General features: G+C 29.8%; 1 protein-coding gene across 1 annotated transcript; it reads left to right on the forward strand.

Moving 5' to 3' along the window:
- The first annotated feature begins 1794 nt into the window (after positions 1-1794).
- LOC114378068 (probable leucine-rich repeat receptor-like serine/threonine-protein kinase At3g14840) lies at positions 1795-15471 on the forward strand. The gene is made up of 24 exons (XM_028336584.1): positions 1795-2060; positions 2241-2412; positions 3258-3329; positions 3701-3769; positions 3871-3942; positions 4060-4131; positions 4707-4778; positions 4880-4951; positions 5056-5127; positions 5210-5281; positions 5398-5478; positions 5914-5985; positions 6269-6334; positions 9242-9322; positions 9410-9442; positions 9750-9799; positions 11882-12258; positions 12587-12782; positions 12874-12999; positions 13295-13413; positions 13538-13748; positions 13872-14109; positions 14333-14483; positions 14845-15471. The coding sequence occupies exons 1-24, from the start codon at positions 1961-1963 to the stop codon at positions 15241-15243; spliced, it is 3045 nt and encodes a 1014-aa protein (XP_028192385.1). The 5' UTR covers positions 1795-1960; the 3' UTR covers positions 15244-15471.
- The last annotated feature ends 1073 nt before the right edge of the window (positions 15472-16544 follow it).

Consider the following 16544-nt stretch of genomic DNA (forward strand, 5'->3'; position numbering starts at 1 on the left):
TAAGGAGTGAAACACTATTCAAGTATTTATCGTGAGCGATATGAGAATTGAAATTTTTTCTTTTTCAAACTTTCATTCACATTTTCCTTTGTTCTAACAGCATGCACGGTACGGCTGTAGTAAAAGGTTTATTCCTTGTAACTTCTGTTTTTGTTATTAAAAAATATATATTAGCAACAACCATAGTGAAAGAAGTTCGTGGAAATAACAACTGCTACATACAATTAGAAAATAAGGAAAGTGAAATGAAAAAGCTTTAAGAAAGAAAAAGTTGACTAAAATTAGAGGGACCTGCACATTAAACTAAGGTTGTTAGCCAAAGAAAAATCAAAACAAGGAAAAATCATAGAAAAAACCTAATGAACCCGCGGAAGCTCAATTATGTATCGTTGGTGGTAAATTGTTCCAACTATATAAACTTGGAAATATTTTATAATATAACTTTTTTAGAGACTACTATTTTCATCTTTTAATAAAAAAGAGTATATACACTCTATAACGTTTAGGATTTGAATAGGTTTTTATATATAAAAAAAAGTTGACTAAGCCAACTTTGAGAATACTCAGCAGTATTCCTCGCAGGGACGGATCCAGAATGAAATAACCGAGGGACCAATTATAAAAACCAAAGTTTAGTTAAATATTTGAGGGATCAATTATAAAAGTCAAAGTTTACATACTTTATCAAAAATTCAAGTACGAGATACTCGAGTTCTTTTTAAAGTATAATAATGAACCGTACTTATTATTATTATTATTATGTACCCCTTCATCCTTATTTATAAGAAAAAGTTTATTAAATTATACTTATTAAGAAAATTAATTAATTTAGATATTAATATTAAATTTATCTTTAGATATAATATTTTTTAAATTTTATCCTTAATATTGATAAGAGTTTATTCAAAATTTTCAATCTTCCGATAGAAAAATGATAATTCAAAATACTATTCATTTAATTATAATTTAAATTAATAAAGATATTTTAGTAAAAAAAGAATTAATACATAAAGGAGATGAGATGAAATCTTATAATAAAGTAAAAAAATTGATGATTATCAGAACCTAAAATATATTTAAATTGTGAAAGATAATTTTTTTTTATGTCTCTCAAAGTTGAGGTTGTCAACCTGTTATAAAATATTTGTAGGTTTATCTCAAAGATAATTTTTTTCCTTTTTCCTTGTTAAATCTTTCTTCTAAATTTTGCCACCTTGCTAGTCTCATACATTGGTTTTCTTGCTTTCGGAAAAGTCTTTGGCTGGCTAGTTTATTTTTAACTATTGTACTTTCTCCGTTCACTCTCACCAAATAAAAATCATCCATGCGAATTAAATGCCACGGAAAAGACATTAATTAGCCGACAAGATTGACAATATTGTTTAGGTCTATCGTAACTATTTTTTTAAAGTATAATGTTAGTAATTTTCTTTTTCTTTTTACACTCTTTTAAATATTTTTTATGATGGATTAAAATTGATTAAAAATAAATAATTTCTAATAAATTTAAGAAAAATAAATATTAACTGAAAAATAAAATCTATTAAAATTTTTAATTTTTAAATAAATTATAATCAATCACTAAGAAAATATTAAAAAAAGAGTATGTACTTTTTTTGTGGACCTTTTTCTTTGTGAGAGAATATTAAAAAAATATTTTTTTAATCAATCACTAAAAAAATTATAAGCAATAATATTAAAAAAATAAATTATAATCAATGACTAAAAAATATGTACCCCTCCTTTCTGATTAATGATTTAAATCCTATATCCCTTTTCTTTGTGGACCTTTTTCCAAAGTTCTGCTCGTAACAGCGCCTTGGTCATCTTCACTTTGCGTTCATTAACAAAAACAATTAAACTTCTCCTCATCCCTCAAATTCCAAATATACTTCATGTACTCTCTACCACTATCGTCTATGCAATAGATCTGGACTTATTTTTCATTCCTAATATCTTCATGAAGAAGGTCACTTCCTCTCAATTTCTCCTCCTTCAACTCCTTGCCTTATGGTTCACATCACTTGCTTTTGGAGCCAATACCACTCAGCCAGAAGAAGGTATGCATATGGTGTGCGTGTGTGTATATACACCATTTTTTTTTATTTTTCTCATAATTCTTGTAATTAAAAATACTACTATATATCGATCGACATGCATATATGTGTCGGTAAATTAAAGTTTGGAAGATAACTACTAAGCACTGTGCTGATAACCCTCTCAAATTTGCATACGTATAGTGCAAGCTCTGAAAGATATGGGCAAGATCCTTGGTAAGAAGGAATGGGACACTGATATAGACCCATGTTCAAGCCAACATCCCTGGTTCACACCTAAGGTGGACACCGTAGAGAACAATGTCACTTGCAATTGCTCTATCCCCGGTGACAACTTCTGCCATGTTGTTTCAATGTAAGTTTCTTTACCGTTTGAGTGATGTTCTTTTTTTTTTTTTTTCCAACCACCGTAATTAGATTTTTTTTCTATATACTAATTACTAATTATTAAATTCTTTTAATATCAAATCATTCACACAATTATTTCTTGAAGACTAATCACTTTTAAAAAGTATATATTATCATATATAGACTCTCGTTCTCATATTGAATTAGGATAGATACAAAAGAGAATGTTATTAAATTTCATTTTTTAAGGATTTATGATATTATTGGTTTGATTTGATTTTAAATATCAACCAAAAATTGAACTGAATCAATCAATTTTACTAATAAAATAAATAAATAATTGATTTTTTTCGATAGATATATTTTTGGATTTTTTTTGCATGTTCTTTTATTGGTTGAGTAAAGCAAAACAAAGTTTTGTATTTGAGTTACAGGTTTGAAGACCTATATATAATTTTCTTTTGAGGTAAGGTAAATATAGGTTTTTCTACAAGCGTTTGAACCTTGAAGTTTGTCATACTTTGTACTTGGACACCATTCTCACTTAAATTTTATGTAACAAAAGAAAAAGCTAGTTCCTCCATTACTAGGTGACCGAGTTATTATAACTTAATTAATTGAGTTTATGATGTTGTTTTGCCTTTTATTGCTTTAGCTGTTGAGGTAGACGTATTTTCAACTGTTTTTTTCCTTGTGATTTTTAATTGATCTTTGTTGGGGTGCAAATAATGTTAAAGACTAAAACGGTGATTTAGCTGCCACACTTGAGTAAAGCATGATTATCTCATATGAAGAAACTGTTATTTATAACTTTTTTTTTTCTAATTTTTATGTTAAACAAATAATGGACAGATTGCTGAAATCACAAAATCTTCCAGGCAAGCTCCCACCCGAACTGATAAGGTTGCCTTACCTCGAAGAAATGTACGTAACAATTAATCTTCTATATATGAAGGACAATAAACTTGTTTCATTTATACTCAACTAACTTGCATATATATATATATATATATATATATATATATATATATATATATATATATATATAAGGGTTAAATAGGTTTTTAATTTTTAAAATTGATTTTTAGTCTTTGAAACATTAAATAAATTAAAATAATAAGATTCAAAATTTTGTTTAGAAACTAAAAATTCAAGTATTAAAAGGTTTAGAAACATTGACTGGTCAAACTAGATTGATATGGGTGAAATGTAAATTGATTTTTAAAAAGTTTGACAAATTGAAAACTTAGTTAATCCTATATATAATTTATATCTTTTGATTATTTTTGATACAGCGACCTCACTCGCAACTACCTTAACGGTACAATACCTACCGAATGGGGCTCCTCCAATCTTCGCAAAATGTGCTCTATTTCTCCAACTTTAGTTTCTTCTTTGCTCTACTTTATTATTTTACTTTTTTTGTGTGTAACATTATCTAATTTGTCTTCCATTTTCATGGTAGTTCTCTTCTTGGAAATCGCTTAACTGGTCCAATCCCAAAAGAGATAGGAAACATCACCACGCTCGAAAGTTTGTGAGTTCTTTTTTTAACATAAAGTTTGTGAATTGTGAGTTTTGATTATTCAGATTAGATCAAGAATTTCCCCTTTCCATTTTGACGATATATTCATTATAACTTACTAATGAATAGGGTCTTGGAATTCAATCAATTTTCTGAAAATCTACCTCCAGAACTTGGGAACCTTTCTAGCATTCAAAGATTGTAAGCCCTACAATTATGCCTACTTGATTTATTTGATTCAATTTTTCTGTTAAAATATCAAGATGTTGGCCTGTTGGGAGCGCGAAATTAAGTATAGAAAAAAAAACTAAAAGAATAAATAATATATATCTTGATAAGATAAAGATTTTTTTTACTCTATCATCTGATAATAAATTATTATATATAATAAACTTGTTAACTTGTACAATAATTATTTTATAATATATTTCAAAAGTTAATTTTTTATTAGTTGAAAATATAAAAATATTTATATTATTAATGTATGTCTATTATATATATATATATATATATATATATATATATATATATATATATTACTTTTATTCTTATCCACCGTGAGTGCATTTCTATTAATTGCTTTTCTTTTTTAGAATGAAATAAATTATTTATATTCCACAATATCAATATTTTAACGTTTTCACTGTACCAAAAGATTGTAAAAGTATCCAAAAAGGCAAAAATATCACCATACCATTTTTTTTACTTATCTTAAATATCAATGTTATTAAGAAATTCTTTGGCACTTTCATGTTAAAAATATGTTGTCGCAACAGGCATCTTACGTCTAACAACTTTACCGGAGAGTTGCCTGAAACTTTGGCGAAACTTACAACATTGACAGAACTGTAAGCTTCCCATTTTATGGTGTTTTTACTTTGAATTTTTTTGTTTCCCTTAATTAGTTTCTTTGAATTTCATTTACACTCTTCATTCTTTACATGTGCAGCCGGCTTAGTGACAATAATTTCTCTGGAAAGATACCCGATTTTATTCACAGATGGACAAATCTTGTTTTACTGTACGAACCATTTGTTTTTGGACCCAAATGCATCGGTCATGTGTTGTTATACTTCTTCTATTGTTCATCTTTATATCTGCGGCAATTGTATTGTTATTTTACAGATCAATTCAAGGGAGTGGTTTAAGTGGGCCTATTCATTCTGGAATTTCATTTCTGCAAAACTTAACAGACTTGTAAGTATAGTATTCATAAAGTAAACATGATTTTAAAATTAAACTGCTTTCTTAGCTTATTGTATATTTCCATTAAATGCAGGAGAATCAGTGACTTGAATGGATCTGATTCTACTTTTCCACCGATTAATAATATGACAAAATTGCAAACGCTGTGAGTTATAATTAATTGCTTCCGTTACTTTTTCACTTATTTAAGTACTCCATCAAAATGAAGAGATATTTACATAATTTTGCTGCAGAATTCACAAATTTGATTTTATCTCGTAGGATACTAAGGAGTTGCAATATTAATGACACCTTACCTCCATATCTTGGGAACATGAAAAGCATTCAAGATTTGAGAACTTTGTAAGTGTTTTTACCGTTTTTTAACCATCCTAATTAAGATCTTTCACTCCCCATAATAAGATTTTGAGGTATTAAGGGCTCTCGTCACACTTTTGTTTTCAATATGAACTTCACTTCAATTTGTAAAATTTGCTGGCGTTGATCTTGTTAAAATATTGGATTTATTTGAAATAGTCTACCAGATTATTGTAACTTATAAAAGTAATTGAAAAGAGTAGCTTAGTTGACTTAGTTCAACGAATGGTTAACTAAATCAGTAAGTTTATGAAAATTATTTCATTTTGATTTATTTTTAGTGATTTAAGAGACATATATAGTATGCGGGCATGTGCTATGTTCATCAAATATCTTAATGTTGACTAAAAAACATGTACTAATGTTTTATTATTTATTTTATTCAACATTTCTTAACTTCAGATAATATTTCTCTTGCAGAGACCTAAGCTTTAACAAATTAAGCGGACAGATTCTGGAAACCTATAAAAATCTTTCAAGCCTGACCTACATGTAAGAAAATTTTATGTCAATTAGTTTCAAAATTAGTTTTATTTTTATTTTGATGTAATATTTTCTTACTTTATTTCCTATTCTTAATTAAAAAGTTATTACAGAAGATAATTATGGATTGGTGTCTCTGAAATTGGCTAACACTATTAAATAGCACTCCATGATCAAAATAGTAATATTTTGGCATGTCATTACTTCAAAATGTTTTCTATTTATTTTGAAATTTTTGTACTTTAATATTTACTTTATTATTTATCATTTCATTTTTTACTGTTCCTCTTAGATATTTTACTGAAAACTTGTTTACTGGACCTGTACCCAACTGGATAGAAGATGCTGGTAAATACATGTGAGTTTTATTTCAAACCCTAATTAAATGCTTTGTTGAATTAAATAATTTCCATATTCCTAGTTTTGGATTCTATATTAGCTTAAGCTTAATTATCTAATGATTCGTGTTGAAAATGTTGAATTTCTCGTCCCGTTATTTCAATGTAACATTAAAATAAGTTATATTAATGTGTACTATGCATAATTCAATCATAAAATTTCATATAAATAATTCAATCACATCAGCCAATTAAATTTGAATTGTTTTTTTGATTAAAAAAAATCTAAAGACCTTATTATAATAAATTTTATATTTTATTAAAAGATCACTTTATCCCTTATCTTCTTAATTCAATCCCTAATGCTCCACTCGATCTCACAATAGGCTCTTCCAAGCTTAATGCTGCCCTCATAAATATCCAATTAATCTCTTGGGGAGAATATCATTTAAACACGTATATACTGCCAAAAATCCGAAAACACTCTGCTTTACAAACTATACAACAACAACAACAACGCCTTATCCCACTAGGTGGGGTCGGCTACATGGATCAACTTCCGCCATAATGTTCTATCAAGTATCATACTTCTATCCAAACCATTAATTTCGAGATCCTTTTTGATAACCTCTCTTATAGTCTTTTTGGGTCTTCCTCTGCCTCGAATTGTTTGTCTTCTCTCCATCTGGTCTACTCTCCTCACTACAGAGTCTACCGGTCTTCTCTCTACATGCCCAAACCACCTAAGTCTATTTTCCACCATCTTCTCTACAATAGGCGCTACTCCCACCCTCTCTCTAATAGCTTCGTTTCTAATTTTATCCTGTCGAGCCTTACCACACATCCACCGCAACATCCTCATCTCCGCTACACCTACTTTATTCTCATGTTGGCTCTTGACCGCCCAACATTCTGTTCCGTACAAAATCGCCGGTCTTACCGCAGTCCGATAAAACTTTCCCTTTAGCTTGATCGGTACCTTTGCATCACATAACACCCCCGATGCTTTTCTCCATTTCATCCATCCTGCTTGAATGCGATGATTCACATCCCCTCCAATTTCCCCATCATCCTGTATTACAGACCCAAGATATTTAAACCGTGTGACTTGAGGGATAATATGGTCTCCTATTTTCACCTCTGAGTTAGAAACCCTCCTTCTTTTGTTGAACTTACATTCCATATACTCCGATTTGCTTCTGCTTAGGCGAAAGCCATGTGTTTCTAGAGCTCGTCTCCAAGTTTCCAACCTCTCATTCAACTCCTCCCTCGACTCTCCAAGGAGGACTATGTCATCTGCAAAAAGCATGCATCTCGGCGCTATCTCTTGGATTTGTTCCGTGAGGACATCCAAAATTAAGGTAAAAAGGTAGGGGCTAAGGGTTGACCCTTGATGTAAACCAATTGTGATGGGAAAATCGTCTGACTCTCCACCCTGTGTCCTAACACTAGTCGATACCCTATCATACATATCTTGGATAGCTCGAATATATGCAACTCTAACCCCTTTCTTCTCTAGAGCTTTCCACAAAATCTCTCTAGGCACTCTATCATACGCTTTCTCCAAGTCAATAAAAATCAAGTGCAAGTCTTGTTGGGCCATGCGATATTGCTCCATCACCCGCCGTAATAAATAAATCGCTTCCATGGTCGACCTTCCCGGCATGAAATCAAATTGATTCTCAGTAACTTGAGTCTCCTTTCTTAATCTCCGTTCGATCACTCTTTCCCATAATTTCATGGTATGGGAAAGAGATTATTTAGCACGTATCTGCCAAATATATTTCGTTAATTTGCTATTATAGTCTTAATATTCAAATTGAGGGAATATACTTCCAAATTCTCCATTGGACTGATAAGCTTATTAACCAAACACCAGGTTTCATAACTGATACTTGCCCTCTCTTCTTTGCTCATTCCTTTCTTTTAAGAGCCAAAAAAAAAAAAAAGACTGTGAAGTCGCATTGCATTGTCCAATTCAGAAGTGTTCAAACAAAACAAAATAGCAAGTCCAAGAGAGAAAATCCGAGGCAGGAAGCTAAACAACAGCAAATGCAAAAAAGGATTGAGGAAAGGACGCGAGAGGAGGAAAGGATGGCATTGAGATTGGAAGAGCCTATCGTGAGAGTGGACATTAGGGATTGAATTAGGAAGATCGACAATAAAATGATCTTTTAATAAAATATTAAACTAAAAATTAAAATAATAATATAAAATTTGCCATGAGAATAAAATTCAAATTTGATTGACTGATGTAATCCTATAAATCACATGACATTTCATAATTAAACTATGCATAATACACATTTATGTTACTTATTTTAAAATCTAACCAAAGTAATAACTATTGTTTAAAACACACCAATTAGAAGTTGCAACAATTAATACAAGTTTAAAGTGTATTATATTGATCCCATAATTAAAGGAGAAGAATGTATTTTTTTATTATTATATTATTGATAAGTAAAAGTATTTATTGACTTTATTAATCCTATTTTTTGTCAGAGAATCTGACTAATCATCTTTAGAGTATAAGGTTCTTTCTTCTAAATTCAATAATTTGTTTTAAAAAAAAATCAAATTTAATAATACTCATACTAATGACTTGTTAATAGAAAAAAAATATTTAAAAAAACTTAATTTTGAGCTTGACAAAAATTATCAAAGAACACACATTTGTTGGGAGCTTGATGAAAATACAATCATGCACCAATTGGCTCAACTTCATAACTATCAATCGTCATGCAATTCATTGAGTTATTTATGTGATGTCACACCATAACCTGTTGCGCACAAAAATTTGATACCTTTTTTTATACCAGTTAATAACTTTTTTGGTCACTTTCTAGTTTCTATGCTTTGTCAACAACATTTTGTTTTATCTTAATCAATTAGTTTCTAATAGCAATTTTACATTTTATGCATAGTGATCTTTCATATAACAACTTCAGCAATGAAACCCTCCCGCAACAAACATGCCCACAGGCTCAACACACCGGAACAGAAGTGTAAGAATTCAAGTATTTCATTTTTCTTCTTTTGGTAGTTTTATCAAGCTATATGTGCAAGTGTTAACCATATCTTATATGTCATAGGAACTTGTTTGCAAGCTTTCCAATGAGCCAAAAGTAAGTATTATATTTTCATTAAGCTTGAAAGCTTATCTCAGTTCACACAACGTGTCCTTTTCTGTTCCCTTGTCAGTTTTTGTGCGTGGAAGTTTGATTTGGATTTTTAAAAATCTTAAACCGTTTGAGTAAAACTAGCTAGTTTGAAGTTTATTTAAACTTAAAATTCAATCCAATATTTTTCAAAAAGGCTGGTTTAGATTTTTCATAAATCGGATTGAAACTGGTTTTAATTTTAAACAAGTTTATGGTTCATGGTTTTTATGCTAACTTGGTCTGGTCTCTCCCCTTAATATTCCTCCTCCAGTGGACCTCTTCCCTGTCGTCCGATGGCAAACAAATATGCATGTTCTAGAAGTAAGTATAACTAAGTTTTTTTTTTTTTTTTTTTTTTTTTTTTTTTTTTTTTTTAAATTTAACTGTTATTATTAAGCATATGAACTCGTTAACGCATATCCCAGTATCCATGGATATCTATCCAAACTTATCTGACTTTGACGGAGAATATATACTTTGATCGAATATTAGGAATTATCCAACTTTTTCAAACAAGAATGAAAACGAGGATGAGCATGTCTTGATGCTTTCGTACTTAGAACCCAAAAGATATATTAATTATATTTTCTTTATTTATTTGATGTTTATGAGATTTGACATTTTTTTTATTGTAATAGATTGAGTTTATGCTATAAATTATTGTATTTTGATGACATATTCAATTTAAAGGAAACTAAAATTAGTTTTAGATTTAAAATTAGACAAATGAATATACAAATATATTATGATAAAATAATAATTATTTTTAGTGGGGGAGGATGGGAAAGGGCGGATATAACCAGGATCCAAAGGACCTGTCTTGAGTGTGCCCAAAATCTTGTCCCACCACTAAAAATTGACATGTCATTTAAAATAATCACATTTTGGCATTTAAAAGAATCACCCAAAAGATATACTTCAATGCATTAATTTGAGATAATCCTACCTTAGATCCTTCACTTTTTGGTATTTATAGTTCATGTCTTTCTTATAGTTGTTGAAGTGAAATTCAATATTCTTAAGAGAATTTTAGTTAAGGGTTGAACAATACATTTAATGCAAATATAATTTTTTTTACTGCAATGTTTTTCATTTTATTTCATTGAAAATGAAAGAAAGTGGATATATGTTGGTATAAAATTAAAGACATGCTTACAAGCGTAAGGATTTAAACAGCCTTGCCAAAGTGAAATTAAAGGCAAAAATAAGTTGTTGTTTTTATCCCCATTCAAAAAGTTATTATGAACTCTGTTTGTGTAGTTACAGGACTTTCTATTATGAGTTTGACATTCAGTTACTTTCAATGAGAGTTCAGTTTAGCACAATCATTTTTGTGAAAACATAAGCAATATTATTTGAGAAGTATCAGCGTGAGATAACAAAATAGAAACCCCACACAGACAGCGGAAAACATAGAGATCGAGAAGAAGAAGAAATTTAGTTAGCACTATACACACACTCAAAGGGAGGAAGAGAGTTCCAATTCAATCTCTCAATTTCATATTCACTCAAAAATGTCATTGCAAACTATTACAGAGGGCAGAGGTGGCCTTTTATAGGCAAAACAAAACAACAAAATATGAAGGCTCAACAACAAAGTAATACAATAAAGTATTAGAACTTAATTGCTTAGGAAAAATGATGGTGCTTCCAAGTTCTAAATGTGTCAGGCAGTGCAATAATTTTAGAGCTGCAATCTTTGCATTCAATTTTCGTAGCTTCTCTCCACTCTTCTAGTTAGGTGGCGATGCTATGTTATTTCTTTTATAATAAGTTTGATTTTTATTTTATTTTTTTTACTGTCAAAGATTTAATTTTCTTTAAAATAATTTTAAAAACTTCTTGAATGTAGACCTTGCAATTTTGACAAATTCTAGGGTGAAGTTTGTTTTTTTTAATACAAATGTTTAATTGTAGAAAACAGATTTCACCCTAGAATTTTGTAAAAGAATTGCGAACATATCAAACTTTTCATTTGTGTGACGGTGAGACACTTGATTTTTCCTTGAATATGTAAATGTTTTAATCTTACCAAACGTTTTAATTTTAAAAACTATTTTAATCATTTTACATATCATATACACTATTTTTTTTTATGAAGTTTGAAAACTTGCAAAGATCAAAATATCTCAAATAATTCCAACTAGATTTACACCAAGAGAGATATTAAATCACATGCAGCAAGCTCCATGTAATATTTTAATATTTATCAAAATTTTGTTGTGGAATCAATCATCTTAACTCTATCAAGTTAGTTTTTAATGTACAAGAGAAGTTTTATTCATTTTCTTTTCTTTTCTTATATAAGTATTTGTTGAGAAATTTATCAAACTAACATAACTTTTGGTCAATACAACATTTATGATTTCTGAAATCTGACATTTTTTTTCTTTTTTGTGACAGTCTTAAACTCTCTCCATATAAACTGTGGTGGTGCAAGAGAGACAAGCAGTGAAGGTATAATATATGATGGCGATTCAGATTCATTAGGACCATCAACATCTAAAGAGGTGGGAGAAAACTGGGCAATTAGCAACACTGGTCACTTCTTGAATAGCAATGCCTCAGAAACCTATATCCAACAAAATACAACTAGGCTTTCTATGCCCGATAATGCCTTGTATAAGACCGCGCGTGTGTCCCCCATTTCTCTCACTTACTATGGATTTTGTCTGGAAAATGGAGACTACACTGTCACGCTCCATTTTGCAGAGATAGCTTTCACTGATGATGATACATATAAGAGCCTAGGGAGGCGTATATTTGATATTTACATTCAGGTATTGTATGGTTAATTTAATCATATTTCTAATTTGGTCAGCAACATATTTGATAGAGAATGAAGACTTTAAGTTTTAACCAACTGGTTAATCGTTTTCTATTGTTTAATTCGTGAGGCTTTTATATAAATCCAAGCTTAATTTGCCACGTACATGTAAACATATAGAATATCACATCACATAAGTAGATCAAATTGGCTCTACATAGTGCTTTTGACTTGTAGAATTATTCGCTAGTCACTATATTATTTTCAATAGAATCTAGACTGCATATATTTAAAACTATAAAAGTGAAAAGCCATTTGGGTTTGGATTTGAAATATTGCAGAGAAAACTGGTATGGAAGGATTTCAATATTGCATATGAAGCAGGAGGAGTTGGAAAGGAAATTAAAATACCATTTCCTGCTTATGTGAATAATAACTCTTTAGAGATTCGCTTTTATTGGGCTGGGAAAGGGACAGATGGTATCCCATATAAATCAATATATGGTCCTCTTATATCAGCTATATCTGTCACTCGTGGTTAGTTGATTTGTCTCTTTGAGTTTATTCTTCTAATTTTACATTTGAAGTATCAAATGACACTAATTGCTCTTGTGCAATGCTGAAATAGACTCTACAGGTGGCAGCATGTCTGCAGGGGTTGTAGTTGGAATAGTAGTTGCTGCAATTGTTCTTGTCATCCTAATTGTACTTTGCTGGAGAATTTATATTAGGAAAAGAAATTCATTAGCAAAAGGTGATGATTATCTAGAATAAAGTAACCAACTATAAAATATATTTAATTTTACTAGTTAGTTCTCCCTTAATTCTAGCTTTCTATTAAATTTTGATAATTCAGTTTTTTTTTTAAATCTTTATTTGTGTCATCTACTTATGATACCAAAGATAAAAGAAAAAATGGATAATTTTTTTATTCCAACTTAGTATATTTTTTGGTAACTAAAATGATGTATATTTTTTCAAGACTATCAATGACAAAAGATTTTCTCAAGATACATAAGACATCTCATTCGGTTTTATTCTATTGTCAGAGTTACAGGATTTAAATCTGCAAACGAGTTTATTTACTATGCACCAAATCAAAGTTGCAACTAACAACTTTGATATTTCCAACAAGATTGGAGAAGGAGGCTTTGGTCCTGTTTATAAGGTATCCTACAAGATATTAGATATAACACCTTATAATTATTGTGATTGATCTATGGTAATTGTGTAGATGAATCATTAAATAATTTAGAAATTCATAAAAATTATATAACATTTTGCAAATGCAGGGCATTTTATCAAATGGCACGATAATAGCTGTCAAGATGCTTTCATCTAGGTCAAAGCAAGGAAATCGTGAGTTTATAAATGAGATAGGCTTGATTTCAGCCTTGCAGCACCCTTGTCTTGTTAAACTTTATGGTTGTTGCGTTGAAGGAGATCAATTGTTGTTAGTATACGAATATATGGAAAACAATAGCCTTGCACAAGCTTTATTTGGTAAACAATTGTCTTACATAATCAATTAATTTGATTGCTTTTGATATGACTTAGTTTTCAATCTTAACATATATATGACTAAATGATATTGTTATCTAGCTAATTTTTGTTTACTTTACGAAGGTAGTGGAGAATCTCGATTAAAATTGGATTGGCCAACAAGACACAAGATCTGCCTTGGTATTGCTAGAGGTTTGGCTTTCTTACATGAAGAATCAAGATTAAAAATTGTTCACAGGGACATTAAGGCCACTAATGTGTTACTAGACAAAGACTTAAATCCAAAAATATCTGATTTTGGTCTAGCCAAGCTCGATGAGGAGGACAATACTCATATAAGCACAAGAATAGCTGGGACTTAGTGAGTTAATTTAAATTCTCAAACTTTTTTATCTTGTGAATTTTATTAAAAAGTAATTTGAAAAAAAGAATGAACATTGACAAACATTATCAAATCCAATTTGAACAACTTATGATATTTCAAATAAAAAAGCATCTAAGCACTTTGTTTTTATTTTGGGTGAAATCTAAGCACTATATATGATTTGAAGAATTTGATCTGATGTTGTATTTCAATTTTGTAGTGGATATATGGCTCCAGAATATGCAATGCATGGTTATTTGACAGACAAAGCAGATGTGTATAGTTTTGGAGTGGTTGCCTTGGAAATTGTATCTGGAAAGAGCAATACCATCCACCGACCCAAGCAAGAAGCATTGCATCTTCTAGATTGGGTAACTTATTTTCTCTGTTTATGTGGAAAAAAAAAATATGATATGCTCAACTTGCGCTGTGAATGTTGTATCATCTAAGATCACTTTAGAAATTTAAATAAAGCAATATGTTATTCAAACATAACATGATTTTCATAATATCTACTAACATGAAGAAATTAACCTAACCACAGTCTTCCGTTCTTTTTCAAAATTATAGACTTTTGTAAACACAAATATAGAAAATGTCTTCCTACTCTAAAGAATCTTCAAATTAATTAGGAACTTACACTTTGACATACTTCCTGCTCGATCAACTATAAGTATTTTTCAATTGTGAAGTACTCTCAAATCAAACCGATTTCTATATTTTGTTCAACAGGCACATTTATTGAAAGAGAAAGGTAACCTAATGGAGCTAGTTGATAGAAGGTTAGGTTCAAATTTAAATGAAAATGAGGTAATGATGATGATCAAAGTGGCTCTCCTATGCACCAATGCCACTTCAAACCTTAGGCCCACCATGTCATCGGTGCTTAGTATACTAGAAGGAAGAACTATGATTCCAGAATTTATTTCAGATCCATCTGAGATAATGGATGAAATGAAGTTAGAGGCAATGCGACAATATTACTTTCAAATAGAAGAAAATGAGAGAAACGAGACACAAACAGAAAGTCATAGTTTATCAATTGATGGGTCATGGATGGCTTCATCTTCATCAGCTGCAGATCTATATCCTGTCCACGTTGATTCTTCCTATTGGGAGAAAAGAAATTAGGAGTATGTATAAATTGTACCTATATATCTAGGTGCTATTCTTTGTTCTTTCATTCCCATGTTTTCCTCTTAAAGCACAATTCCATGCATAACTGTTATATATTTAAGTATCACAAAGTCACATCCGTTTCCTCCTAAGCTACTTAGCGGTTTTAGTGGGACCAAACAAGTCTATATGTAGTAGTTCTAACGCTTCTCACCAGTGCTTACTATATTTTTAGAGTTAAAACTAGACTTTTTTTTTTCTTTCTCTCTCTTTTGATGCATGCTTCACATGTTTTGTTCTTTTAATATTTGATTTTAGGAAAACCATTCCCTAAATTTTTTTTTTATAAAGCCTAAATAAGTCTTCATATTCTCCAATATATACATTTTAGAAATTCTGAGTACAAAGATCATAGATATCCGTAATAATATATCACACTATTCTTTTTTTAATTATTATAATATTGGTCTGAAATATTTATTAATTTTATTGATAACTAATTTTTATTAAAAAGATTGATCATAGATATACGTAATAATATATCACACTATTCCGCTCAACATTGTACATAAGTTGATTATTCATTTTCTCAAATTGTGGGTAGACTTTTTTTTTTTTTTTTGCATCATGAACTTTTGTTGAGGACTGGAAATATCATCCATTGATTCCCTAATGACGGGTAATTGTTTCCTTAAAAAAATTACTGATAAATATTTTAATTTTATATTAAATTATTTATATAATTTTAAAATTGTTTGAAATTTTATTTTAATATTTATATAAACTAATTAAAAAATTCTGGTGTCCCTCTAAAAATAGGCCTTGGGCATTCATCTTGATCGTGCTCAGGACCACTACTTATATAACTAAAATTGAGCAAATTACAACAACACCTTCTTAGGTTTAGTGTAATTATACAAGCATCACCTATTTTAATTTTTTAATCATTACTTTTGTCTCCTTGTAGGGAGTGTTAGTGTAAGGTTTGAGGGATATAGTATAACGTTTTCAAACATAAAGGGGGAATTGATGACATAGAAATCACTTACTTGTTTGAAGATGGTGAAACACTAGGCTCTATGATAAAAATTCCAAGAACACACATGCCATATAAAATAGATATATTTTGTTCATATTACCTTATGCGTATTTATCAATAATTTTTAACATTCTTATTATCTTCAAAATACAAAAAATATAAATAAACGATCCAAAAGTATTTTCTCCCATACATCTTATGGGTAAAAAATCTAGTAAACATAATAATAAATATCTAGATAATGATTGTACTACAAATTACAAAAGCCAGGCCACTA

The sequence above is a fragment of the Glycine soja genome, chromosome 12 (assembly GCF_004193775.1).
Source record: "Glycine soja cultivar W05 chromosome 12, ASM419377v2, whole genome shotgun sequence".
Taxonomy (NCBI): domain Eukaryota; kingdom Viridiplantae; phylum Streptophyta; class Magnoliopsida; order Fabales; family Fabaceae; genus Glycine; species Glycine soja.